At 47.6% G+C, this 27,127-nt stretch overlaps 1 protein-coding gene across 1 annotated transcript; it reads right to left on the bottom strand.

Moving 5' to 3' along the window:
* Positions 1-399: 399 nt before the first annotated feature.
* LKAAEAR1 (LKAAEAR motif containing 1) lies at positions 400-25,924 on the bottom strand. Its single transcript, XM_066586862.1, has 4 exons — positions 25,861-25,924; positions 22,620-22,967; positions 6,044-6,166; positions 400-2,278 (listed from the first exon to the last, which is right to left on the bottom strand). The coding sequence occupies exons 2-4, from the start codon at positions 22,920-22,922 to the stop codon at positions 2,216-2,218; spliced, it is 489 nt and encodes a 162-aa protein (XP_066442959.1). The 5' UTR covers positions 22,923-22,967; positions 25,861-25,924; the 3' UTR covers positions 400-2,215.
* Positions 25,925-27,127: the final 1,203 nt, after the last annotated feature.

The following is a 27,127-nucleotide window of genomic DNA, read 5'->3' on the forward strand; positions in this document are numbered from 1 at the left end:
CTTGCGGATATGCCTCATATCTGCAGGCAGTGATACGATACAACTATAGATCATGTACCATATCTCCCATATTGCTGACACTGGTTAGCTGGTTTCAAGCACTGCAGATCTCTTACTGGAGAACGTCTTTCTCTATACATCACAAGTACAGGAAGACCAAGCTGTCATTACAGAGTGAAGCAGTAGGTGGCGCTGATGCCCAGAGTTACCCTTATAACTATCCACACCCCAGGGTTTTGTCATGTTAAAAATCCAACAAAGGTGAATCCTTTCAGATTGATTGGAAAGCACGCTGCAGTCATCGATGGTTGTTGATGCGCCCTCTGACTGTGACAACATTCAGGCCTTCTCGGTCAGCGTCCATCAGCATGTGCGACAAACGCTTCAGTACAAGTCGGCTTCACGTGGGGTGATGATCTTTATTAACGTTACTTTTAAAACAGAGACAGGACTTTTACTGAAACTTTAGTTGCACATTGCTTGCCCTGCTGAAGCTGGAGCCCTAAGGCCTAATTCCCACTGCAGCCATTAGATTCTATTGAACCTAATAGCTCAATGTACATGCTGTGGAATTACCCGCCGCACGTCCTTTGCCGTGGGAGTACGTGCGGACGGCTTCCATTGTAGTCAATGGAAGCCGCCCATCACGCTATAGTTCCGCTGTAGCACAGAGGAAGTATAGCGTGAATACGCGCCCCGCCGGCCGCATCATGTGACGCCGCCGGAGCTCCATGCAGGACTTCACGCAGTGGATCCGGAAGTAAGTATGGGGCCTTTGGGGGGCGCCGTGACGGACTCCGCTGTTGTATTCCGCTTGCAGATCCCGTCACGGCCGTGTGCATAAGGCCTAAGTCTGAGCTCAGCGGAGGGTCTGCATCAGGCAGCTGGAGGCCCCATGTGAGAAGCTGAGACAAACAAACTTTTTTCTATTTGACTCATAGTCTCTATCAGCACGGCACATCTTGACTTGGCAATCTTTGCGCACTCTTTCTTGCAAAAGTGTTCCAAATCTATTAGATTGTGAGCCCCCCACATAATGCTGCTCCCACCATCGTCACAGTGAGTCTGGGGGTCTTCTGGTGATGGTAACGGTCAACAAGCTCCCCCTTGGTCTCATCAGATAGAACACGCTCCCCACAGACTTCTGGCAGACGGGATGGAGGTTTTGGTGAAATATGGCCGGGCTTGGATGTTCTTTGTTAAAGTCTTCCGTTTCCCCCCCCGACAGCCCGGACATATGAAGAATACGGGAGACGGTTGTCACATGCACTACACAACAAGGACTGCCAGAAACTCCTGCAGCTCCTTTAATGTTCCTATTGGCCTCTGGGCCTCCTGGACCAATGTTCTTCTGGTCTTCATCCATTTCTGAGGGCCGTCCAGTTCTTGGTGATGTCACTATTGGGTCATTAATCCCCTTCTTGCTGACGGTCTCCCCTGTCCTCCATGGTACATGTAATGTCTTGGAGATGTTTTGGCCCCCTCCTCCTGACTGACTCCTTCCAACAATCAGACCCCTGTGATGTTCTGGAAGATCTTTACCGACCAACTAAGAAAATGTCAGGAAAATCCTAGAAGAGCCGAACTTTATATGGGGGCCCGGAATCCCTGTAAGTAACGGCAGCGGAGTGCAGACTACTAGTTATCAGGAGGTGACGTGATTGGCTGATCCTGAACACAACCGCACCCCTGATATAAGAGGGTGTGCACACTTATACAAACACATTACTTTAGTTTTGTTATTTTTCTCCCCTCAGGGCTCCGGCACTCTTGCTTTTTTCTTGCACGGTTTTTTCACGTGATTGTCAGTGGGACTTTCTAATGTTAAAAACGCATCGCACCAAAATTGTAAACCACCAACTAGCGATGCGTTTGTACATTATAAAGTCCCATTGACAATCGCGTGAAAACAACGCAGTGATATCATGTGAAAGAAATGCGCAAGAAAAACGCAAGTGTGCAGGAGCCCTAAAAGGTTTCAGTTTGTTTTCCCGTGAAATCGTACAGAAAACGGGTGGCACTGAGGGGGTTAATCTATAATGATTCATCTGGCATTATACTGGGGTGGCTTGTTATCTGTATATATGACGCCTTGTTATACAATAAATGGGGTTCATTAGCTGCCGCTTTGTATAATGACCGGCGACGGGTGGTACAGGACAAAACAAGATGGCTGCAGACTGGATGACACTGCGGTGCTGCAGGACGAGCGGACTCAGGGAATGCGGAGAGTCATCAGTCCTTCATCATCCTCCAGGAGCCGCTCTACTCGGTCCCTCTGTAAAAGAACACAGCACAATAGTCAGCATAGGGAGTTCTCATCTACCTCCTCCTAATATACAAATCTCCGCCTCATGCTAATATACAGAGCTGTCTGCCTCCTAATACATAGAGCTCCCCTCCCACTAATATACAGAGCTTCCCCTCCCACTAATATACAGAGCTCCCCCTCCCACTAATATACAGAGCTTCCCCTCCCACTAATATACAAATCTCCGCCTCATGCTAATATACAGAGCTGTCTGCCTCCTAATATACAGAGCTCCCCTCCCACTAATATACAGAGCTTCCCCTCCCACTAATATACAGAGCTCCCCCTCCCACTAATATACAGAGCTTCCCCTCCCACTAATATACAGAGCTCCCCTCCCACTAATATACAGAGCTCCCCTCCCACTAATATACAGAGCTCCCCTCCCACTAATACATAGAGCTCCCCTCCCACTAATATACAGAGCTCCCCCTCCCACTAACATACAGAGCTTCCCCTCCCACTAATATACAGAGCTCCCCTCCCACTAATATACAGAGCTCCCCCTCCCACTAATATACAGAGCTCCCCCTGCTACTAATATACAGAGCTCCCCCGCTACTAATATAGAGGTCTCCCACCTCCAAAAATACGGATCTCTCCCCCTGCCAATATACAGAGCTCTCTCCCCTCCTCATAAAATATAGAGCTCCACCTAATAAACTGAGATCCCCCTATTCCTAATATACAGAGCTTCCCCTTACCTTAATAAACATATTTTCCCCTAATAGACAGAGCTCTCTAATATATAGAGCTCCCCCTCCTCCTATTATACAGAGCTCTCCACTCCTCTAAATATACAGACTCCCCTTCTCCTAATATACAGAGCTCTCCACTCCTCTAAATATACAGACTTCCCTCCTCCTAATATACAGAGCTCTCCCCCTCCTAATATACAAAGCCCCCCTCCCTCCTAATATACAGAGCTCTCCACTCCTCTAAATATACAGACTCCACCTCCTCCTAATATACAGAGCTCTCCCTCCTCCTAATATGCAATGCTCTTCCCTCTCCTAATATACAGAGTCACCTCCCCCTAATATATAGAGCTCCACTCCTCCTAATATACAAAGCACCCCTCCTCCTAATATACAGAGCTCCCCCTTTTCCTAATAGACAGAGTTCAAAATCATTTTAATATACAGAGTTCCCCCTCCTAATAGACAGAGCACCCCACCCTACTAATATACAGAGTTCCCTCTCCTCGTTATATACAGAGCTACCCCTCCTCCTAATATACAGAGTTTCCCCTCCTAACAGATAAAGCTCCCCCTCCTAATAGACAGAGCACCTCATCCTACTAATATACAGAGCTCACTCTCCTCTTATTGGACAGATAACCCCCTCCTACTAATATACAGAGTTGCCCCTCCTCCTAATACACAGAGCTCCCTCCCCTCTTAATACACAGAGCTCCCCCTCCTCCTAATATACAGAGTTTCCCCTCCTAACAAGATACAGCTCCCCCTCCTAATAGACAGAGCACCTCATCCTACTAATATACAGAGCTCACCATTCTCCTAATAGACGGAGCTCTCACCCCTCCTATTAGACAGAGCTCTCCCCTCCTCCTAATAGACAGAGCTCTCTCTCCTCCTAATAGACAAAGCTCTCCCTCCCCCTAATAGACAGTGCTCTGTCTCCTCCTAATAGACAGCGCTCTTCCTCCTCCTAATAGACAGAGCTCTCCATCCCCCTAATAGACAGAACTTTCCATCCCCCTAATAGACAGAGCTCTCCCTCCTCCTAATTCACAGAGATCTCCCTTCTCCTCCTAATTCACAGAGCTCTCCCTAATATAGAGAGCTCCCCCTTCTAATACACTGTGCTCCCACTCCTCCTAATAGACAGAGCTCCCCCTAATATACAGAGATCTTCCTGCTACTAATATACAGTGCTCACCCTCCTCTTAATAGACAGAGCTCCCCTCTCCTCCTAATTCAGAGAGCTCCCCTCCTCATAATAGGCAGAGTTCCCCTTCCCCTAATATACAGAGCTCTCCCTCCTCCTAATATACAGAGCACATCCTCCACCTAATACACAGAGCTCCCCTCTCCTCCTAGTATACACAGCTCCCCCTCCTCCTAATATACAGATCTCCCCCCTCCTAATACACAGAGCTCCCCCTACTAGACAGAACTCGCCCTCCTCCTAATAGACAGAGTGCCCCCTCCTCCTAATAAACAGAGCTCTCCCCCTCCTCCTAATATACAAAGCTCTCCCTCCTCCTAATTCACAGAGATCCCCCTTCTCCTAACAGACAGAGCTCTCCCACCCTAATATACAGAGCTCCCCTGCCGCCTACCGTGTTCCCCCCTGTCTTATATTATTTTTTGCCCCATCAGGGCACTAGGTCTTATTTTCAGGGGATGTCTTAAACTTACCTAGCAGGCTCAGTCCAGGTCCCTGCTTCTGCTCTCTGGAGCGCCGATGTGCTGAGCTGCGGCATTGATTGGCCAATTCATAAATCCCGCCTCCATAATGTGATGGCTGTGACTGGTTCTTTGACCGATGCTCAGCCAATCAATGCAATGCTCAATGAACCAAATCACATTGGTTCATTGAGTGCTGCATTGATAGCTTTTCCAGTGCCACTCAGCCAATCAGAGCCATCGCTTCCTGGAGGTGGGATTTATGAATCCCATAACCAGGAAGTGATCTTCTTGGTTTGAACGAGGACTGCAGGACGTATGATGGAGCTCTGGACAGCAGCAGGAGGACCCGGACCGAGCCTGCTAGGTAAGTATTCCTTTTGTTTAATGTAATGCAGCTAAGGCTTATTTTTAGGGTAGGGCGTATATTTCAAGCCTCTCCAAAAATCCAAAACAAATCAGGGTAGGTCTTATTTTCTGGGAAACAGGGTAATACACAGAGCTCTCCCCCTCCCCCTAATATACAGAGTTACTTCTCCTCCTAATATACCGAGCTCCTCTTCTTCCTAATAGACAGAGCTTCCCTCTAATATATAGAGCTCTCATCCTCCCTCTAATATATAAAGCTCCTCCTCTTAATATACAGAGCTCGGCCACAGGTGGAGAATCACTGATGGAGGCGCTCATGGCATGTAATGCTGATCTCTCCCCTCTCTCATATATATATGAGCCCTTTATTAGACCTCTGGGCCATATACTTGAGCTCTTATCCCATTTCTTAGATTAATTTGAGCTCTTAGCCCATTTTGTAAAGCCCTTGACCCTTTATTAGAGCTCCTGGCCCATTTATCAGAGCTTCTGACCCTTTATTAGAGCCCACAATCCACTTATTAGAATCCCGGGCCCTTTATCACAGCCCCAGGCTCATTTATTAAAGCTCCTGGCCCATTTAGTAGAGTACCCAGCCCTTTATCGATGACCCCTCCTGTCAGCTGGTCAGAACAGGTCTCTAATATAAGGGGCCATTCAGTGTATCCAGACCACCTTGCACAGACCAGCCAGGAATAGAGGACGGAGCATCTCGTTCCTCGCACCTTGATGTCTCTGGGTGGCATATTAGCCTTTTACTCTCAAGCTCAGTACTATGGACCAATTCCAGCAACCTCATTGGTTCTGATTCACAATTCCAGCAACCTGATTGGTTGTTTGGGTTGTCTGATTCAACCTGATTGGTTGTTAGGGCCAAGCTTGATAGTAAAAGGCTAACATGTCTCTGGGTGACAATGATTTGCACCCGACTTTGTATGACTCTGCACACTAACAGATCATGCCACCTTAAGTGGATGGTCTACAAGCTCACCTGTAGCCAATGTAAGGGGTCACGGGACTTGTCTACAGGTGGCCCGGGTGGCAGGAGTACCTCCAGTCTGATGGCGTCCCGGGCGGTTGGCTGGCTGGAGACGAGGTACTTTACTTCCTGAGCCTGTACACAAAGTGTTACATTGTTACTAACTGTACAGTGACACGTTACATGAGGGATGCTGCATGGTGCCCACACACACTATGTTGGCACAAGTATTGGCATACCTCACAACCTTTGAGCAGTGAAAAAGGGACAAATATAGCAGCATGCAACTTTATATGACCGGCCACCCCCCCCCCCTTTGATGCTAAACCACACCCCTCTGCATCTCATAATATTGCCCTTCAGTGACCCCCTCACATAGGACTTGGATGGGGTGTCTGTGTGCTGTGCAATGTGAGTTGCACCCAAGGATCTCGCTATCGGACAGGTAAATACAGCCTTAGCAGCTCTAGTAGAACTAGTGCCCCCGTTAGTGACCTCAGCGGTAGTAGTGTCCCCGTTAGCAGCCCCAATAGTAATAGTGCCTTGTTAGTAGCCTCAATAGTAATAGTAAATCCCATAGTGGCCCCAATAGTAACAGTGGCCCTGTTAGCAGACCCAATATTAATAGTGCCCTGTTAGTAGCCCCAGTAGGAATACCACCCCAATTAGTGGCACCAGTAGAAATAGTGACCACCCATAGAGGCCCCAGTAGTGATAGTGTCCCCGTTACCAGCCCCATAGAAGCCCCAGTAGTAATAGTGTCCCCGTTAGCAGTCCCAATAGTAATGGTAACCCCCATAGTAATAGTGGCCTTGTTAGCAGCCCCAGCAGTAACAGTGACCCCCATGGTAGCCGTAGTAGTAATAGTGGCCGTTAGCAGTCCCACCAGTAATGGTGACCCCCATAGTGGCCCAAGTAGTAATAGTGTCCCTGTTAGCAGCCACAATAGTAATAGTGATCCTCATAGCGGCCCCAGTAATAATAATGCCCCCATTAGCAGCCCCAATAGTAATAGAGCCCCCGTTAGTGGCCCCTGTTAGCCCCATTAGTAATAGTGCTCCTTTCAGTGGCCACAGTAGTAATGGTGTCCTCTGTTAGCTGCGGCATTAATAATAGTGCCTCTGTTAGCGGCCTCTGTAGTAAAAGTGCCCTTGTTAGCAGCCCTAGCAGGAATAGTGACCCCCATTGTCCTTAAAGTAGTAATAGTGACCCCCATTAGATACTCTAGGCACCTCTCCTTCTCCGCTGCCTCTGAGCTCAGGAATTGTAGCAGCACGTGAATGGCTGCAGGAAGATCAGTGGGATCGGAAGGCACGGAGTGTGCACAGCAAAGAAGCACAATGAGCATAATTTTTTTTGTACATGTCAGGGAGGGTTATGGTGGGCGGGAAATGCCACTTGCTGCCCAGGACTGCGAGACAGCGTCTCAAATTTGCGACTGTCCCACAGAATCTGGGATGGTTGGCAGGTATGGTACTGGGAGAGCACATAGAAGGTGACGAAATTTGATTTTATTCACATTTTTCGATACGGTCTTGGGCCGCCTTTGGCCTCGCTAACTACAGTAACCCTCCATTCCTCAAGGAAAGGTTCAGATAATGATGTGGGGAATGATGGGCATTCACGGATATGACGTTCTAATTCATCCCAAATATGCTCGATGGGAATGAGAACAAGACTTTGGGCCGGCCAGTGAAGTTTGCAGACGTTCTGCTTCTTAACACTGCGTGCCGTCGCTCACTTACAGTCCGTCGCTTCAAGCCTGGTCACAGGCGCCGCTGTTCCATCACTCCTGTGATGTTGTGTGCAGCTGCTCGTCCATGGTAACCCTTCACATGCCGTTCCCTACGGATGGTTCTCGTACTAATGGATGTTCCAATGGCCTGTCAGACCTCCTGAGCGAGAGCAGACAATGTGTGTGATGTCTTCACAGCTTGTACAGGGTTTCGTTCTCCACTTTCTGTCAGTTTAAGAAGTCTTCTTGAACGTGGCGGCACCGCAAACACCGGATGGTCTCCATCTCCCAATAACATGGCCAACAGTGGACTCTGCAAGGTCCAAAAAGCGCTGTGATGTCCTGTACGGATTGGTTAGCGACATTTCACTGCCAGATCCCGTTGTCGGCTCTACACCTGGTGACATTCCCCCACCAGACCCCGTTGTCAGCTCTACACCTGGTGAAATTCCCCCACCAGACCCCATTGTCAGCTCTACACCTGGTGACATTCAACCACCAGACCCCTTTGTCAGCTCTACACCTGGTGACATTCAACCACCAGACCCCTTTGTCAGCTCTACACCTGGTGACATTCCCCCACCAGACCCCATTGTCAGCTCTACACCTGGTGACATTCCCCCACCAGACCCCATTGTCAGCTCTACACCTGGTGACATCCCCCCACAAGACCCCGTTGTCAGCTCTACACCTGGTGACATTCCCCCACCAGACCCCATTGTCAGCTCTACACCTGGTGACATCCCCCCACCAGACCCCGTTGTCAGCTCTACACCTGGGGGCATCTGATGGTTTCTGTACTGGGATCTCCTGTGTGATCCTCTCCTTTATACCTAATGCTCACACATCACCAGGATTGGTAGGGGAGCCAATACTTTAGCCAATATAGGGTACTAGAGCCTCCTTGCCCCCCATATCACATCTTGTATCCAAGCTAGAGGCGGTACAACAGGGTACTAGAGCCGCCATGCTCACCTGTATCACATTTTGTATCCAAACTAGAGGCGGTACAACAGGGTACTAGAGCCTCCATGCTCACCTGTATCACATATTGTATCCAAGTTAGAGGCAGTACAACAGGGTACTAGAGCCTCCATGCCCACCCGTATCACATCTTGTATCTAAGCTAGAGGCGGTACAACAGGGTACTAGAGCCCCCATGCTCACCTGTATCACATCTTGTATCCAAGCTAGAGGCGGTAGAACAGGGTACTAGATCCTCCATGCCCGCTTGTATCACATCTTGTTTCCAAGCTAGAGGAGGTACAACAGGGTACTAGATCCTCCATGCCCGCTTGTATCACATCTTGTATCCAAGTTAGAGGCAGTACAACAGGGTACTAGAGCCTCCATGCCCACCCGTATCACATCTTGTATCCAAGCTAGAGGTGGTACAACAGGGTACTAGAGCCCCCATGCTCACCTGTATCACATCTTGTATCCAAGCTAGAGGCAGTACAACAGGGTACTAGAGCCTCCATGCCCACCCGTATCACATCTTGTATCCAAGCTAGAGGCGGTACAACAGGGTACTAGAGCCCCCATGTTCACCTGTATCACATCTTGTATCCAAGCTAGAGGTGGTACAACAGGGTACTAGAGCCTCCATGCCCACCCGTATCACATCTTGTATCCAAGTTAGAGGCAGTACAACAGGGTACTAGAGCCTCCATGCCCACCCGTATCACATCTTGTATCCAAGCTAGAGGCGATACAACAGGGTACTAGAGCCGCCATGCTCACCTGTATCACATTTTGTATCCAAACTAGAGGCGGTACAACAGGGTACTAGAGCCTCCATGCTCACCTGTATCACATATTGTATCCAAGTTAGAGGCAGTACAACAGGGTACTAGAGCCTCCATGCCCACCCGTATCACATCTTGTATCTAAGCTAGAGGCGGTACAACAGGGTACTAGAGCCCCCATGCTCACCTGTATCACATCTTGTATCCAAGCTAGAGGCGGTAGAACAGGGTACTAGAGCCTCCATGCTCACCTGTATCACATCTTGTTTCCAAGCTAGAGGAGGTACAACAGGGTACTAGATCCTCCATGCCCGCTTGTATCACATCTTGTATCCAAGTTAGAGGCAGTACAACAGGGTACTAGAGCCTCCATGCCCACCCGTATCACATCTTGTATCCAAGCTAGAGGTGGTACAACAGGGTACTAGAGCCCCCATGCTCACCTGTATCACATCTTGTATCCAAGCTAGAGGCAGTACAACAGGGTACTAGAGCCTCCATGCCCACCCGTATCACATCTTGTATCCAAGCTAGAGGCGGTACAACAGGGTACTAGAGCCCCCATGTTCACCTGTATCACATCTTGTATCCAAGCTAGAGGTGGTACAACAGGGTACTAGAGCCTCCATGCCCACCCGTATCACATCTTGTATCCAAGCTATAGGCGATACAACAGGGCACTAGAGCCTCCATGCCTGCTTGTATCACATCTTGTATCCAAGTTAGAGGCAGTACAACAGGGTACTAGAGCCTCCTTGCCCCCCATATCACATCTTGTATCCAAGCTAGAGGCGGTACAACAGGGTATTAGAGCCTCCATGCCCACCCGTATCACATCTTGTATCCAAGCTAGAGGTGGTACAATAGGGTACTAAGGTCTCCCTGCTCGCCTCTATCACATATTGTACATATTGTATCCAAGCTAGAGGTGGTACAACAGGGTACTAGAGCCTTCATGCTCCCCATATCACATCTTGTATCCAAGCTAGAGGCGGTACTACAGGGTACTAGAGCCTCCATGCCTGCTTGTATCAAATCTTGTATCCAAGTTAATAATTTTTCTTTTTTTTAATTTTTTTATATTTTATTTTAAATTTTTTTTTTTAATTTCTTTTTTTTTTTCTTTTTTTTTTTTTTTTCTCTTTCTCTCTCTCTTCTCTCTCCTGAAATAAATATATAATAAGGGAAAACATTGGATTTATTATTGATAGAATATTTGGGAGATAATATATTTATTATATTAATTTTATAGAGTATTTTATATGATGACAATATATTCATTAATTTTTATAGGGTATAATTAGAATATGATTGCTTAGATACAATATGCTACCTATATTTATATAATTAGATTTATTTATTTATTTATTTATTTTTATTTATCCATATAGAGGGTCTATTTGAAAATACATTATTTATTATTGTTTTTGTATATATTCATTATTTAATAGATTTAGGGTTTGAGTCTACAAATGTTTACAACCATATTTTGATAGTATATAATGAAAAGGAATTTTTGAATATAATAGAGATAATGATCTATTGATAATTATGATATGTTGTTTGATATACAACTTTATGGAGCAAGATCAATTTTTGACCATGTGATTTGGTTTTAATAGAGATTATAACAGTGGTGAAAAGGTTTGTTTTATGAATGAAATAGATGACGTGTTCATCATCACGTGGATTGTATGCTGGATCACTCCACGTGGTTTCAAGATGGCGCCGGGACGCGGCGTCTATCCGAGCCGGGTGTAGTGAGTAAGGATTGATTCATTTATGTATATAAAGGTGTGTATTTTATTATGTATGTAATGCTTGAGAAAGACGGCTGTGTACCGTTGAAACGCGTCGCAATAAAAGTCATTTAATTTATGTCACGGAGTTCCTGGTCTCGGAGCGTGGGGGTCTTTTTCTTTATACTGCTTTGTATCCAAGTTAGAGGCAGTACAACAGGGTACTAGAGCCTCCATGCCCACCCGTATCACATCTTGTATCCAAGATGCGGTACAACAGGGTACTAGAGCCTCCATGCCCACCCGTATCACATCTTGTATCCAAGCTAGAGGTGGTACAATAGGGTACTAAGGTCTCCCTGCTCGCCTCTATCACATATTGTACATATTGTATCCAAGCTAGAGGTGGTACAACAGGGTACTAGAGCCTTCATGCTCCCCGTATCACATCTTGTATCCAAGCTAGAGGCGGTACTACAGGGTACTAGAGCCTCCATGCTCACCCATATCACATCTTGTATCCAAGCTAGAGGCGGTACAACAGGGCACTAGAGCCTCCATGCCTGCTTGTATCACATCTTGTATCCAAGCTAGAGGCGGTACAACAGGGCACTAGAGCCTCCATGCCTGCTTGTATCACATCTTGTATCCAAGTTAGAGGCAGTACAACAGGGTACTAGAGCCTTCTTGCCCCCCATATCACATCTTGTATCCAAGCTAGAGGCAGTACAACAGGGCACTAGAGCCTCCATGCCTGCTTGTATCACATCTTGTATCCAAGTTAGAGGCAGTACAACAGGGTACTAGAGCCTTCTTGCCCCCCATATCACATCTTGTATCCAAGCTAGAGGCGGTACAACAGGGCACTAGAGCCTCCATGCCTGCTTGTATCACATCTTGTATCCAAGTTAGAGGCAGTACAACAGGGTACTAGAGCCTTCTTGCCCCCCATATCACATCTTGTATCCAAGCTAGAGGCAGTACAACAGGGTACTAGAGCCTCCATGCCCACCCGCATCACATATTGTATCCAAGCTAGAGGTGGTACAATAGGGTACTAAGGTCTCCCTGCTCGCCTCTATCACATATTGTACATATTGTATCCAAGCTAGAGGTGGTACAACAGGGTACTAGAGCCTCCATGCTCCCCGTATCACATCTTGTATCCAAGCTAGAGGCGGTACAACAGGGTACTAGAGCCTCCATGCTCCCCGTATCACATCTTTTATCCAAGCTAGAGGAGGTACAACAGGGTACTAGAGCCCCCATGTTCACCTGTATCACATCTTGTATCCAAGGTAGAGGTGGTACAACAGGGTACTAGAGCCTCCATGCTCCCCGTATCACATCTTGTATCTTAGCTAGAGGCGGTACTACAGGGTACTAGAGCCTCCATGCTCACCTGTATAACATCTTGTATCCAAGCTAGAGGCGGGACTACAGGGTACTAGAGCCTCCATGCCCCCCGTATCACATTTTGTATCCAAACTAGAGGTGGTACAACAGGGTACTAGAGCCTCCTTGCCCCCCATATCACATCTTGTATCCAAGCTAGAGGCGGTACAACAGGGTATTAGAGCCTCCATGCCCACCCGTATCACATCTTGTATCCAAGCTAGAGGTGGTACAATAGGGTACTGAGGTCTCCCTGCTCGCCTCTATCACATATTGTACATATTGTATCCAAGCTAGAGGTGGTACAACTGGGTACTAGAGCCTTCATGCTCCCCGTATCACATCTTGTATCCAAGCTAGAGGCGGTACTACAGGGTACTAGAGCCTCCATGCTCACCCATATCACATCTTGTATCCAAGCTAGAGGCGGTACAACAGGGCACTAGAGCCTCCATGCCTGCTTGTATCACATCTTGTATCCAAGTTAGAGGCAGTACAACAGGGTACTAGAGCCTTCTTGCCCCCCATATCACATCTTGTATCCAAGCTAGAGGCAGTACAACAGGGCACTAGAGCCTCCATGCCTGCTTGTATCACATCTTGTATCCAAGTTAGAGGCAGTACAACAGGGTACTAGAGCCTTCTTGCCCCCCATATCACATCTTGTATCCAAGCTAGAGGCAGTACAACAGGGCACTAGAGCCTCCATGCCTGCTTGTATCACATCTTGTATCCAAGTTAGAGGCAGTACAACAGGGTACTAGAGCCTTCTTGCCCCCCATATCACATCTTGTATCCAAGCTAGAGGCAGTACAACAGGGTACTAGAGCCTCCATGCCCACCCGCATCACATATTGTATCCAAGCTATAGGTGGTACAACAGGGTACTAGAGCCTCCATGCTCCCCGTATCACATCTTGTATCCAAGCTAGAGGCGGTACAACAGGGTACTAGAGCCTCCATGCTCACCTGTATAACATCTTGTATCCAAGCTAGAGGTGGTACTACAGGGTACTAGAGTCTCCATGCTCACCTGTATCACATTTTGTATCCAAACTAGAGGCGGTACAACAGGGTACTAGAGCCTCCTTGCCCCCCATATCACATCTTGTATCCAAGCTAGAGGCGGTACAACAGGGTATTAGAGCCTCCATGCCCACCCGTATCACATCTTGTATCCAAGCTAGAGGTGGTACAATAGGGTACTAAGGTCTCCCTGCTCGCCTCTATCACATATTGTACATATTGTATCCAAGCTAGAGGTGGTACAACAGGGTACTAGAGCCTTCATGCTCCCCGTATCACATCTTGTATCCAAGCTAGAGGCGGTACAACAGGGCACTAGAGCCTCCATGCCTGCTTGTATCACATCTTGTATCCAAGTTAGAGGCAGTACAACAGGGTATTAGAGCCTCCATGCCCACCCATATCACATCTTGTATCCAAGCTAGAGGCGGTACAACAGGGCACTAGAGCCTCCATGCCTGCTTGTATCACATCTTGTATCCAAGTTAGAGGCAGTACAACAGGGTACTAGAGCCTTCTTGCCCCCCATATCACATCTTGTATCCAAGCTAGAGGCAGTACAACAGGGCACTAGAGCCTCCATGCCTGCCTGTATCACATCTTGTATCCAAGCTAGAGGTGGTACAACAGGGTACTAGAGCCTCCATGCCCACCTGTATCACATCTTGTATCTAGCTGGAGGCGGTACAACAGGGTACTAGAGCCTCCATGCCCACCCGCATCACATATTGTATCCAAGCTAGAGGCGGTACAACAGGGTACTAGAGCCTCCATGCCTCCCGTATCACATCTTGTATCCAAGCTAGAGGCAATACAACAGGGTACTGGAGCCTCCATGCTCCCCGTATCACATCCTTTATCCAAGCTAGAGGAGGTACAACAGGGTACTAGAGCCTCCATGCCTCCCGTATCACATCTTGTATCCAAGCTAGAGGCAGTACAACAGGGTACTAGAGCCTCCCTACAAGGGGTCGGTTCTCCATAATAAATGATGCTTTTGCTCTGATATTGTAATCACTTATAACAACATTACAATCTCACAGAGGAAGTGTCATCCATCCCACAACTTCTAGGGGAGGGGTTGGTCTGACAATGAGTGTATTTGCACTTTATTACTGCCCCCCTGAAGGCAGATCATACCTTTCTGTCAGGATTCCCCAACCCCCATGCCTTGGGCCCTGTGGGCATCCTGCCAGGCCTGACGCTGGGTTACACGCCGCCCCTGACACATTCCTGACCCGGCTCAGGGAGGTATTTTTGGCGCATGTGACATGGGATGGATGAGGATAAAAGCTGGGGAGGGGGGGAGGGGGGCGGCCTTCTCAATTTAGGGATCTAAAAATAACCAAACAGGGATTTTGTGAGGAAATGTAGAAGACATTCCAGATGTTTCAGGAGATACGGTTCAGACAATGCCGCTCTGTGCTGGAGGACGCCGCCGGCGCTAATCGTTAGAAGACAGTCAACTTTCATGATTCGAAGGTGTAAAGTTTTTTAAGAAGAAAGTTGATTCTGGACGTGCTCTTCTTCATACAGAGTATTGTTGTAGGAATGCTACGGCTGCTGCTGCAGAACATCTTTGTTTGGGGACTTAACCTGACTATCTAGATCCCCAAAGTAGTAATTTGCCTGTTGAACCCCTAAAGGACGCGAGTGAAATGGGAAAAAAGCAATTCCGACTTTTTTTGGTGGTGGTGGTGGCTATTTCTATGGCGTACATACTGCAGCAAAAATGACATGATATCCGTATTTTGGGGTCAGATACCAATTTTTTTCCCGTTTTTGTTTTGCTGCACTACTTCTAAAAAATATCTTTTGAAGAAAATCAGATAATTTTCTGCCAGCATAACTTTTATTTTTACGTCAACATCGTTGCACCAGGACTTGTTTTTTGCTGGACGTCCTGTAGTTTCTATTGAGACCATTTTGGACCGTTTTTAATAAATCTTTTCTTGTAGACGAGGAGACCAAAAGAGCCCAATTCTGGCGTTGTGTCGTTTTTTTCAGACAACACTCACCGTGCGGGACAAATAATGCGTTGCTCTGATAGATCGGACTTATAACGAATATGTTTTTGTCTTATTTTGATTTTTTTTTAATTCGAAATATGCGAAAAATGTTTGTTTTACTTTGATTCTTTTTGAAAATTTATAAAACTTTTTTTTTTACCTATTCTTACTTTTTTCTTGCAGTCTTCACAGGGGACTAAAACTTGTGATCATTTTATTGCTCATAGAGTATCATGTAGTGTAATACCATAGTATTACATTATACTGCACTCTAACAGGCTGTTTATGAAGCCATACCACAGGCACGGCTTAATACGCAATCAGTCACAGCAGTCCTGGGGGCCTTCAGCACCTTGTGATCTCATTGCATGAGGGGAAGGGGCGCTGTTCGGGACCCCCAAAAACCGATCAAGACACTTAAAGGGTTAAAAGCTGCGATCAGCATTCACGCTGATCACAGCTGTTGTGGGTGGGTGTCAGCTGTCAAAGAAAGACAGCACCAGCCGTGCATGAAGTGGGATCAGCCACCGATCCCACTCCATGCAAACCCTGTACGCTCAGGACGTGAAGGTGTTAAAAAATTTGTTTGGTCCTAAAGAAGTAAAAAAAATAATGATATGACCATGTAAGAAGGGCGCTGACAACATGCCTACAGCCCGTCGCAATAGCATTGGTTGCTCTCCAGACATGACGCTAAGGAGAACCAGGAAGATCATAATCATCCTATTAATGCTCCATATTACATTGGCGCTGCGCCTCTTCTTCATGATGTGATGTCACGTTTATTGGTCACATGATCTTTCTGTAGCTGAGTTGCATTTAAGTGGAGAGCACTAAGCTGCAATACCTGGCACTGCCACTATACAACGTACAGCATGTTTCCTAACCATCATGGTGGGACCGTTCTGGTTCTTTGGGGCTTTCCCATCTGATGTCGTGCAGGGGCAGACATACGCCTGTGCAGCCTGGAATAGAGTAAACTAAAAAGCAGTTCTATGTTCACCCCTTTCGCTCACCCCCTGCTGCTCCTATACCTTATTCACTTGTGATCAATACCTTACTCAAGTGTGATCATGTGGCATCTAGCATGTGATTTCTGCAGCCAATCACTGGCCTCCCCTGTACCACTGCTGAGGCCGGATACAGTAATCACGCTACCCAGAAGTGATCCGGGGACCGAAGCGGTGGAGGGTGGGTGAAAGGGGTGTAAATAGACTGCTTTTAATTTTACTGCATAAAAGGGGACATTACTGGTGGGGCTGACATGTGGAGGGACATGTGGAGGCTTTATTACTGAGGAGGGACATGTGGGGGTAATAGTACGGGTAAGGGCATGCAGGAGCGTTATTACTGAGGGGGGCATGTAGGGGCATTATAACTGAGGGGGGCATATGGGGACATTATTACTGAGGAGAAACATGTGGGAGCGGGGGCGTACCTAAGGGCTCAGGGGCCCGGGGCCAAAAGTTCAGCTCGGTGGCCTCCCCTTGGGCCTCCACCCCACACTCCCCCGCACCCATACCTATATCGTGCTGCATATATGATCTGCCCCTTGGCGTAATCTTTCCAAACATGAAAATTCGTTTGTAGCCCCGCAGGCCACTCTCACACACACTGCTTTTTACCGCTATTAGCGCGGTGTACCAACTGCCGTACTAACCGCGGTACAACACTCCCATAGATTTTAATGAGCTTACTCTAATCTGTGCTCGAACACGGTGTTTCTAAAGCTGTGATTTTCGAGAGCTGTCTGTTCTATTTTTGCGTTTTCGTGGTTTTTAACACAACTTCTCACCCATCACAATGATGGGGTGCATTAAAAAGCGCTGTCAAACGCTGTAACCTGTGTTCAAAAACGCTGCTCGAAATTCCAGTAAAAATGCGACAATTTCAAGCTGCGTTTTCTGAACACGTGTGAGAGCGGCCTTAGGGGGGGTCATGTTTTCGTTGTACTTTAGAACCACAATTAAGAAAAACACATAAAAAACCTGCAGGCAGTATTTAAAGACTGCATACGTTATTAAGGAGCTGCAGACACTATTAAAAACTGCATGTGGTTTAGATGCGTTTTTTAAATTGTGTGTAAAGTGTGAAATTATATACAGTAAATCCAGGGAGATGTATAACTTATACCAGAGAGAGAGAGAGAGATAGATAGATAGATAGATAGATAGATAGATATGGGATAGATAGATAGATATGGGATAGATAGATAGATATGAGATAGATAAGCCACAGATAGATATGGGATAGATAGATAGATGGATAGATATGAGATAGATATGAGATAGATAGATAGATAGGAGATAGATAGATAGATAGGAGATAGATACATAGATAGATATGAGATAGATATGATATAGATATGCGATAGATGGATGGATAGATAGATAGGAAATAGATAGATGGACAGATATGAGATAGATAGATATATAGATAGATATGGGATAGATAGAGAGATATTAGATAGATAGATTGATAGATAGACAGAGATATGGGATAGACAGAAGGTAGATAGATATGGGATAGGTAGAAGATAGATATGGGATAGATAGATATGAGATACATAGATAAATAGATAGATACATGCATAGATAGATAGATAGTTGAGAGCTAGAGGAGACAGACAGACAGACAGATAGACACACACACATATATACACTTAGGCCGGGGCCCAGACCACTTCTCCTCCATGTGACAGCAGCAGGAGAGGCAGACTTAGCAGTTTCCGTTCTGCAGGAAACAGGGGACAGCACATGATCACATGATCACGGTGCCCTGCTGGCCCCTGTGGCTTCCTCCCTTCTCCTCCCCCCTGCTCTTCCCTTCTTCCTCTCAGTCTGACCGTTCTGCCCGCCGCGTGAGGGGAATCTTGCTGCAGACAGAACGGCCAGCCATTAATGCACTAAATGTGCATATGGGTATGGCGGAGTGCTGCCTCAGGGCCCCCTGAGCGCAGGGGCCGGGTCGCCGCTGCGACCCCTGACGCTACGCCTATGTATGGGAGTATTATTACTGAGGGGGGCATGTAGGGGCACTATTACTGAGTGGGGCATATGGGGGCATTATTACTGTAGAAGAACACATGGGGTACTATTACTAATGGGGTATGCAGGTGCATTATTACTGTGGAGATATATGTGGGGGTAATAGTACTGATGGCGGCATGTGGGAGCTTAATTATTTATGGTGGCATGTAGGGGCTTTATACCTGAGGGGGGCATGCAGGGGCACTATTACTGAGTGAGGCATATGGGGACATTATTACTTGGAAGGACACATGGGGGTATTATGACTGAAGGGGCATGCAGAGACATTACTCCTGGGGGTGGCATGGGGTGGCACTATTACTGAGTGGGAGCAGATGGGGCATTATTACTGAGAGAGACATACGAGGGCATTATAATTGAGGGGGTCACTAATAGACCATATTATTATGTGGTGGGGGGTCACTGAGGAGCACTATTACTGTGAGATGACACAAAGGGTGTGGCTCATTGTAAAAAGAGGCGTGTCCCAAATATTCCACAGCACATCAGAAGAGTCATCCCCCTTTTCAGTGCCCAGCAGTTAGGAGGCATGATTATGGCGCTGTGCCCAGTACACAATGAAGAGGCCTGAGCTCTGCTCCTTCGATAATAAGACATAATTTGGTAAATCCAGACTTTTGCTTGGAGGTGAGAACGCCACTTCCACTGACTGCGCCTGAGAACTGCATTTATAGATCGGCTGAGATGTAATTGCTGAGCGTATAACTAAAAGCCCTGAGAGCTCTCGGGAAATCACAAGTGCAGAATGTGATATAAGCTGCGGAAAGAGAAGAAGAACTCCGACATTCTCTGCGGACGCGCGTTACCGTGTGTTTATGTATATAGGGGAGAGGCCTTACGTGACCGGCGCTGCCTGCATCTGTCGGAGCGATGTCTAATCCCTGGGCTATAGACAAGTCACATGTCTGTAATCACTATGGACCCCATACAGTGAAGGACCACCAGCCCAGATTACCCTCTATCACCCTTCGCCATGGCTGGTGTGAACCTACCGGACTCCCTCTACCAGGAAAATTTTCCCTTTAAGTAAGGGCTCCTGCACATGTGTCGATACCTTCCCCTTTATAATGGGCACTAATTACTAAATAGCATGTCAATCAGCACTCAAGCCATTCACATGCAGCCGTTGTATGGGGATGAATGATCAGTATTACATCTTTCAGTTTTCTTGGGTTTGATGCCACAAGCTTTGCACCCATAGATTTGGGAATTTTCTGCCCTCTGTCAGGTTGGATGGGGGCCGTCTGTGGACAGCGATGTCAGGTCTTTCCAGAGAAGTTGCATTGGGTTCAGGGCTCTGGTTGGGTCACTCAAGGACATCCATAGAGTTGTCCCTCAGCCCCTCCTGTGCTGTCTTGGCCGTGTGCTTAGGGTCATTGTCTTGTTGGAAGGTGACCCTTCTGCCCAGTCTGAGGTCCCTTGGGTTCTGGATCAGGTGTTCATTATCTCTGTACTTTGCTTCATTCAGCTTTCCATCAGCTCTGACAGTTTCTCCCTGTACCCCAGCATGATGCTCACCACCAGGCTTCACTGTAGGGATGGTATTGGGCAGGTGACGAGCGGCACCTGGTTTTCATGCACCCTGACCAGTCTCCCCTCCCCCAGCATGATGCTCCACCACCAGGCTGCACTGTAGGGATGGTATTGGGCAGGTGATGAGCGGTGCCTAGTTTTCCCCAGACATAATGCTTAGAAATGAGGCCAAAAAGTTCCATCTTGTGCAGTATCCAAGGAGCAGGCCCTCAGCCGAGGAGACAGCGGGGTAAACAATGTAGCAACCTGTCACGGGGCTCTACTGTCTCCTCCCAAGGGCTGGCTAAGAACCAGACCTCTTTACTAACCAGGGGAGATCATGTTTAGTAACCTGGGTTACCTTAAGTTCCTGTTTTGTCACCGTGGCGCCAACGTTCCTGAATCAGCGGCGGATTACCCAACTTGAACTGGGAAAATTCGGTCTTGTTCTTTTACTTCAACGTCTTTTTCAATCGACAGAAGAACAACTTGTATGAAGCAACTGGTGCGGTATTAAATTATTATTAGTAATAGGCTTACATTCCTCGCCTGTTTTCCCTTCACTCGTGCAGTTCGGGTTTCCCAAGGTATGTACATCCACAGTCTCAGTTATCTGTTGGATCTCTCTCTTGGATGAAAGTCTCTCAAATGGACGGACTCTAGAACTTTTTCACACTTGTGGTTAACATCAGGCGGTCACTCACTGCTCTCTCATGACTTGCGGTTTCTGAATAGGAACATGCGGTTCTTGCGCTCTCACACCCACGTGTTCTCAGCATGTCCTGGGTTCCAAAACCCCAAAAGGGCAAACTTCTATAAAGAGGGCCTCTGCCATGGTTGAGCTCTAGCAGGAGCAGCAGCCCATCTCTCCTCCATCTCCATCGCTCGACCAACTCCAACTCTTTTTGTAAACTATAGGCGGCTTTCATGTCTCTTACCGAGGAGGCTTCTCTCTGGCTGCTCTGCCATAATGGTGGAGACTGCAGTGATGGTCGACTTTCTGGAAGTTTCTTCCATCTGCACACAGGATCTTTGGAGCTCAGCCAGAGTGATCATTGGGTTCTTGATTACTTCTCCCCCGATCACTTAGTTTGGTGGGACGGCGACTCTAGGAAGAGTCCTGGTGGTTCTTCCATGTAAGTATTATGGGGGCCGCTGGGCTCTTGGGAACTTTCAGGGCAGGTCTGTCCTCCGCATGGCTTGGTTTTGGCTCTGATATGCATTGTGAGCAGTGAAACCCTATATTGACAAGGGGATCTTTTAAAATGATGTCCAATTAGCTGAATTTCCCACAGGTGATTCCAACCAAGAGAAACATCTCAAATATGAACTAGAGAAATCAGAGGCCCGGAACTAAATGCCAAGTGTCATATCAAAGGGTGTAAATACTTATGTAAATGCAAAAATGTCCGTTTTTCATTCTTTAAAAGTTGACAAAAATTTCTATCATTCTGTTCAAATCAGGAAGATGAAAAAATACCTCTGGAGCGCCACCATCTTCCTTATTTGCATAAATTACCCAGAGAAGCTGCATGTCCTTAAAGTCTCCTTACTCACCTTTTGTGTGTCCCCACATGCCTTTCGGGTGCTCTCCTTGGAGACAGACTATACCATCTCCCGACCCACTCACCCCCTAGGTGTCTCCACACACTTTTTGGGTGCTCTCCTTAAGGAGACACAACACCCCTCCTTATACCAGCCTATTGTCACTTTGTCATTATGGGGTACTGAGTGCAGAAGGATGGGGAACACAAGGCCACAACATAACAAAATGTAAAAAAAATTGGAAGGGTCTGAAGACTCTCCAAATGCAGTGTAACACTTGTTGGCAGCATAGCCTCGTTTATATGGGGTGTTGTGCAGCTGACAGTGAGCATCTTTATAAACGATGCAAGCAGCCAATGAACAAGCATTCCCTCATTGGTCGGCTGATACACAGTCATATGCCAATGTTCAGGTAAGCAACCGTTCATATGATTGTGCCTGCCCCATTATTAATTCATGTGAAAGGGCCTTAGAAAGGTTGTGTGGAGATGCACAATCCCTTTGAGAATGTCGGGCTTGGGGTAATTACCCGATCACCTCGAGTCCCACTCTTGACATCCCCAACAAAGAGCTGAACTTGCGCACAAAACTGTGGCCAGCCTGACCAGGACAGGAATGGTGGTCTTGTAATAAGAGGACAGGAGATCCACCATAACAGGAGCTGCTCCTCAGAACCATGATTCTATGATAATCATGTGCCCTAACAGGGCGTCCAAACAGGGTATGCCATCTTGGCACAACCCCTTTCAGCCCATGTTTATACAGTAGGGAAGTGGATAAACATAAGAAACCACTGAAGACCTGATGGGACATTTAGTAAGTGACTTACCTTCATCCACTGATAGCGAATTCTCATCAGGCGTATACGGTTGCGAGCTTCTGCGGCTTTTAGTTGCCCCACTACCTTCTTCTGTCTCTCTTCTTCATGGTCTAGGACCTGCTTTTGGAGATCTGGGATGGATCTCAGCGCATGCTCCTTCAGTCGGTTCTGAGTCATGAGCAAGGACGCGGCTATGGACTTGCTGGGCTGTTCATAAGCCATGTGTCTCGCTCTTTGCATGGGATCCATCTTCTTGAGATCTCCTTGACCAATCACCTTCTTAAGGCCCGGCTTGTTACTTGTGGCTGCCATCGTGACGTAATATAGGGCTGCTTTACTAGCAGTGGTTAAAAATGCCTGAAAATGATCACAATGTGAGGTCAGGATGAGGTATGATAAACTCTGCTATAAACGCTTGAGTACGTAGAGTTCGCGAAGAGTCTAATGATGGCCGACTGCGAGGGATGATGCAACAAAGACACCCATACATTCATCTGAAGGGTCCCCTGATCGTACAATCTCTGGTGGATTTAGTACTCTCTGAGTCTGAACAGTAACTTACGGTGCGGCAGTTTATGTGCTGTCTGACTATATTAAGCATCTCACGGCCGGCTTGACTCTACTGGTCGGCTAACCGACTCATCTACCCGTTGTCTATAGTAGCTCTTTAACGGCAGGCGGTGCAGTGTTGTGAACACAATCTAATCACACGTGTCAAACACAAGACCCGCTGCCCCATTTTATGTGGCCCGCCAGCCATGTAGCATTCCACTCACCAACCTGCAGCTCCGGTCCAGCAGCGGCAGTGTGGTCGACCGCGGACTTCTCCCCCCACCCCTCCGGTGTCTTTGTGTGACGTCCTGTACACAGTACGGACACCGAAGAGAGAGGTCAGCGTTCAGAGACTGCACTGCTGCCGTCGGAGCTGTAGGCTGGGTGAGTGGGATACCTGTAGGAATGCTGAGCGGCCTGAGGTCAATAGGGAGGTCGCTATTACTACTGGGACTACTATAGGGGACACTTATTAGTACTGGGACCACTATGGGGGACCCTGTTACCGTTGTGGCCACTATGAGGGGCACTATTACTATTGGGGCCACTATGGGGGGCACTATTACTATTGGGGCCACTATGGGGGACCCTGTTACTGTTGTGGCCACTATGGGGGGCACTATTACTATTGGGGCCACTATGGGGGGCACTATTACTATTGGGGCCACTATGGGGGGCACTATTACTATTGGGGACACTATGGGGGACCCTGTTACTGTTGTGGCCACTATGGGGGGCACTATTACTATTGGGGCCACTATGGGGGGCACTATTACTATTGGGGCCACTATGAGGGGCACTATTACTATTGGGGCCACTATGGGGGACCCTGTTACTGTTGTGGCCACTATGGGGGGCACTATTACTGTTGTGGCCACTATGGGGGGCACTATTACTATTGGGGCCACTATGGGGGGCACTATTAGTGTTCGTTTACACAGGCGAAAGCACATTTCGGTTACGTAAATACGCTGCATGATTGAAAATCACCGCGAATTTGTGCACGCAAAAAAGAATGAAGACGCGCTCATTGAAATGGCGCAGAAATATGCAGCGAATACGATGTTTTCCTGCGTATTTGTGCCGGACTCTTCATCTATGGTGCAAATATGCAGAAAATAGAGCATGCTGATTTTTTTTTTCCGCAACCAAAACGTGTTTGCAAATATGGAAATATGAACGAATCAATGGGTTGTATCCTCTGCGTGTTCTTTGGGCATATATTTTGCGCGCACCAATTTGTCCGTGTGAATCTGGCCTTAGGGCGCACGCATAAGTTGCAATTAATAAGTTGCAAAAGGGCGATTAATAAGTTGCGCCTGTCCATGTGCTGTCGATTTCTGTCCGATTTTCAAGTCTTCGTGGGCCGTATTTACATGGGCGATTTTCTCGTGCGAATTCTGTGTTTTGTGAGACGCACAAAACTTACAAGACAACGAAACTCATTCATTTAAATGGGTCTTTTTTGCACGTGCGATTTTTTTTTTTTTCTTGGTATGATGCTGCGAGATGGAAAAGTCGCAGCCTGTCCTACTTTAGTCCGTATTACATGCAAGTCTATGGGAGCCGTAAGAATCTGCAGTGAATATGCATGATAAAGGCGAAGCGACCGCGGGAAGGAGGAGCCCAACGTTGGTCTGTGCTTCTCCGAGTGATATTGCAGCTGTCCAAGTAGATACGGCCCGAGGCCGATGTTGTACAGGCGTAAGCGCATTTACGCATGCATTGCAGCTGCATATTTGTGCGCATGTGTGTGTTTTACTGTCCGTTTTGTGCGCGGCAAATCATGCGCAAAAAAAAGGAACCCTGCTCCCATTTATTGAAATGGACAATTAGTGTAATTAGTTCAATATGTGCGATTTTCGTGCGCAATACGCAGGAAATAGAAGCCTTTGATTTCAATGGGTTCGTTCACAAGCGCATATATTGCACGCACAACTGTGTCACCGTAAAAAAAAACCAACGCAGCGCGCCTTATTTTCCTGCACATTTCCATTGCATGGTCGCATTTATTATTTTTTGCATGCCCATAAAGTACAATAAATTACGCCAAAATATAACAAACATTTTGCGAATACGCGTGTGAACTCCCGTACGCTCGTGTGACAGCGGCCGCACCCTGAAGATACAATCTCCTCATGTGCTCTACCCCAGCACTGGATTCTTCCTGGTCCTCTAGGGACCGTTCAAGCGGGACGGAATTGCGCTGCCGAATCCGCAGCCGTGGAATTCCACAGCAAAATCTGCAGGACTTAGGTGACATTCGCACGGCGAGCGCGATATCACTTACAAGCGTCAGCGGATCGCAAGTGTTTCCCATTGATTTCAGTGGGAAACATCGCATCGCACGGTACGTGAACGCTGCGCGACGTCTTTATGGGTCCCACTGAAGGCAATGGGTGAGGAACGCCCACAGGTAGAACGTGCAGCGATTTTTATCCTCGCGGCGTCACTCATGTGAATAAGCCCTTTCAAAAGTTCATATTCGTGCAACGCACAAAACTTGCGCGCCATTCTTGCCCGTGTGAATGCGGTCTCAGTGCGGATTTTGATGCGGTATTGCAGGCAGGTTTTAAGTCACTTTCAATTTGGCATCAGAATTCGCAGGTGTCCTGCTGATTTTGGCGCTGGATTTACGTGCGTCCCGTCCCTCATCCCCGTATCTTGTGTTTCCCTGCAGCAGGACGCCATCTCTCACCGTCTCCCAGCCGGCCTGCTCCCTCCCAGCAGTCACCGTGACAACGGATTGTTGACAGACGTTACCTAGGAGCTGCCTTTCACCGCCCACTTGATCACATGAGTCCAACAGCCAATAGAAACGTGTCTTGTCAGACGTCACCTCCCGGCCGTGACGTCACTGTTCTCCATGATCTCAGAAGGAAATAAAAAACAGCGGAAGCGAAGCCTTCACTTGTGAAGTAAAGACGTGATAATCGTGACGCAGAAATGTCCGCGCCGAATAATTCCGTCCCGTTCCAATGGTCTCTGAGACCGCTTTCACACGGCCGGAAATCTTGTGCGATGTGAGAATCTCGCACGAATACGAACCCCATACTTCTGAATTGGATCATACGCACAAGCTATTTTTCCCGCACGGCGTTTGAGGTGCACGCGGTGCGATGCGAGGTCTCCCATTGAAAACAATGGGTAATCCGCCGTGATCCTAAGAGCGCCATTACACACGGGCTGTTAGCGCTCGCGCAGTGACGCTACGTGTCAGGCTGCCCTGAAATCATCAGGAGAACCCACGCGCCATCGGCAGCCGAAAGTGCCTGAGGCCGGCTTCACGCCTTTTTTGCGCTTATGTACAAGGTCTTTTTTGCGCACGCCTCGGCGTATTTTACTTTTTTTTTTGCGCACAGGACACACACACCATCTAACGAGCTCCAGATGTGTTCTTTTTCCAGCGGAATGGCGCGGTGTTTCACGCATCTCCTCCATTGATTTCTTTGGGGACCTCTAGCGCGCAAATACGCAAATAGAGAGATCACGCTCTATCTTTTTGTGCAACCGAAAGGCGTGCGCCATAATATGCGTGAGTGAGCGAATCCCATTGACATCAATGGGTTCTATTCTCTACACATTGCGCACGCAAATATGTTCGTGTTAAACCGGCCTTTAAGCCAAAAAATGTTAATAAGGCGACTTTCCTGCAGCCTTTCTTCCATCCAATTTTTGAACCCCCCCCCCCCCCCCAAAAAATCGCTCTGAAAATTCGTTGGTGTACGCAGCGGGCTCCTGTCTACTCACACCAAGAATATCGCAGCACGGCCCTGTTCGTGTCTAACTTTCGGACGCGCACAGCGCATGTCATTGTGCGGTCCCTGGGGCGTGCGTGTGCTGCAGATCCGAGTTGCGCCAAAGAAGTTTAGGCACAACTTCTGTAACGCCCGTGTGTGAGTACCCCCCACTGCCCTATAAAGCGGATCATTATCATCTACCACAGACCCACGAGCACATCCGTG

Source organism: Eleutherodactylus coqui, chromosome 13, assembly GCF_035609145.1.
Source record: "Eleutherodactylus coqui strain aEleCoq1 chromosome 13, aEleCoq1.hap1, whole genome shotgun sequence".
Classification (NCBI taxonomy): domain Eukaryota; kingdom Metazoa; phylum Chordata; class Amphibia; order Anura; family Eleutherodactylidae; genus Eleutherodactylus; species Eleutherodactylus coqui.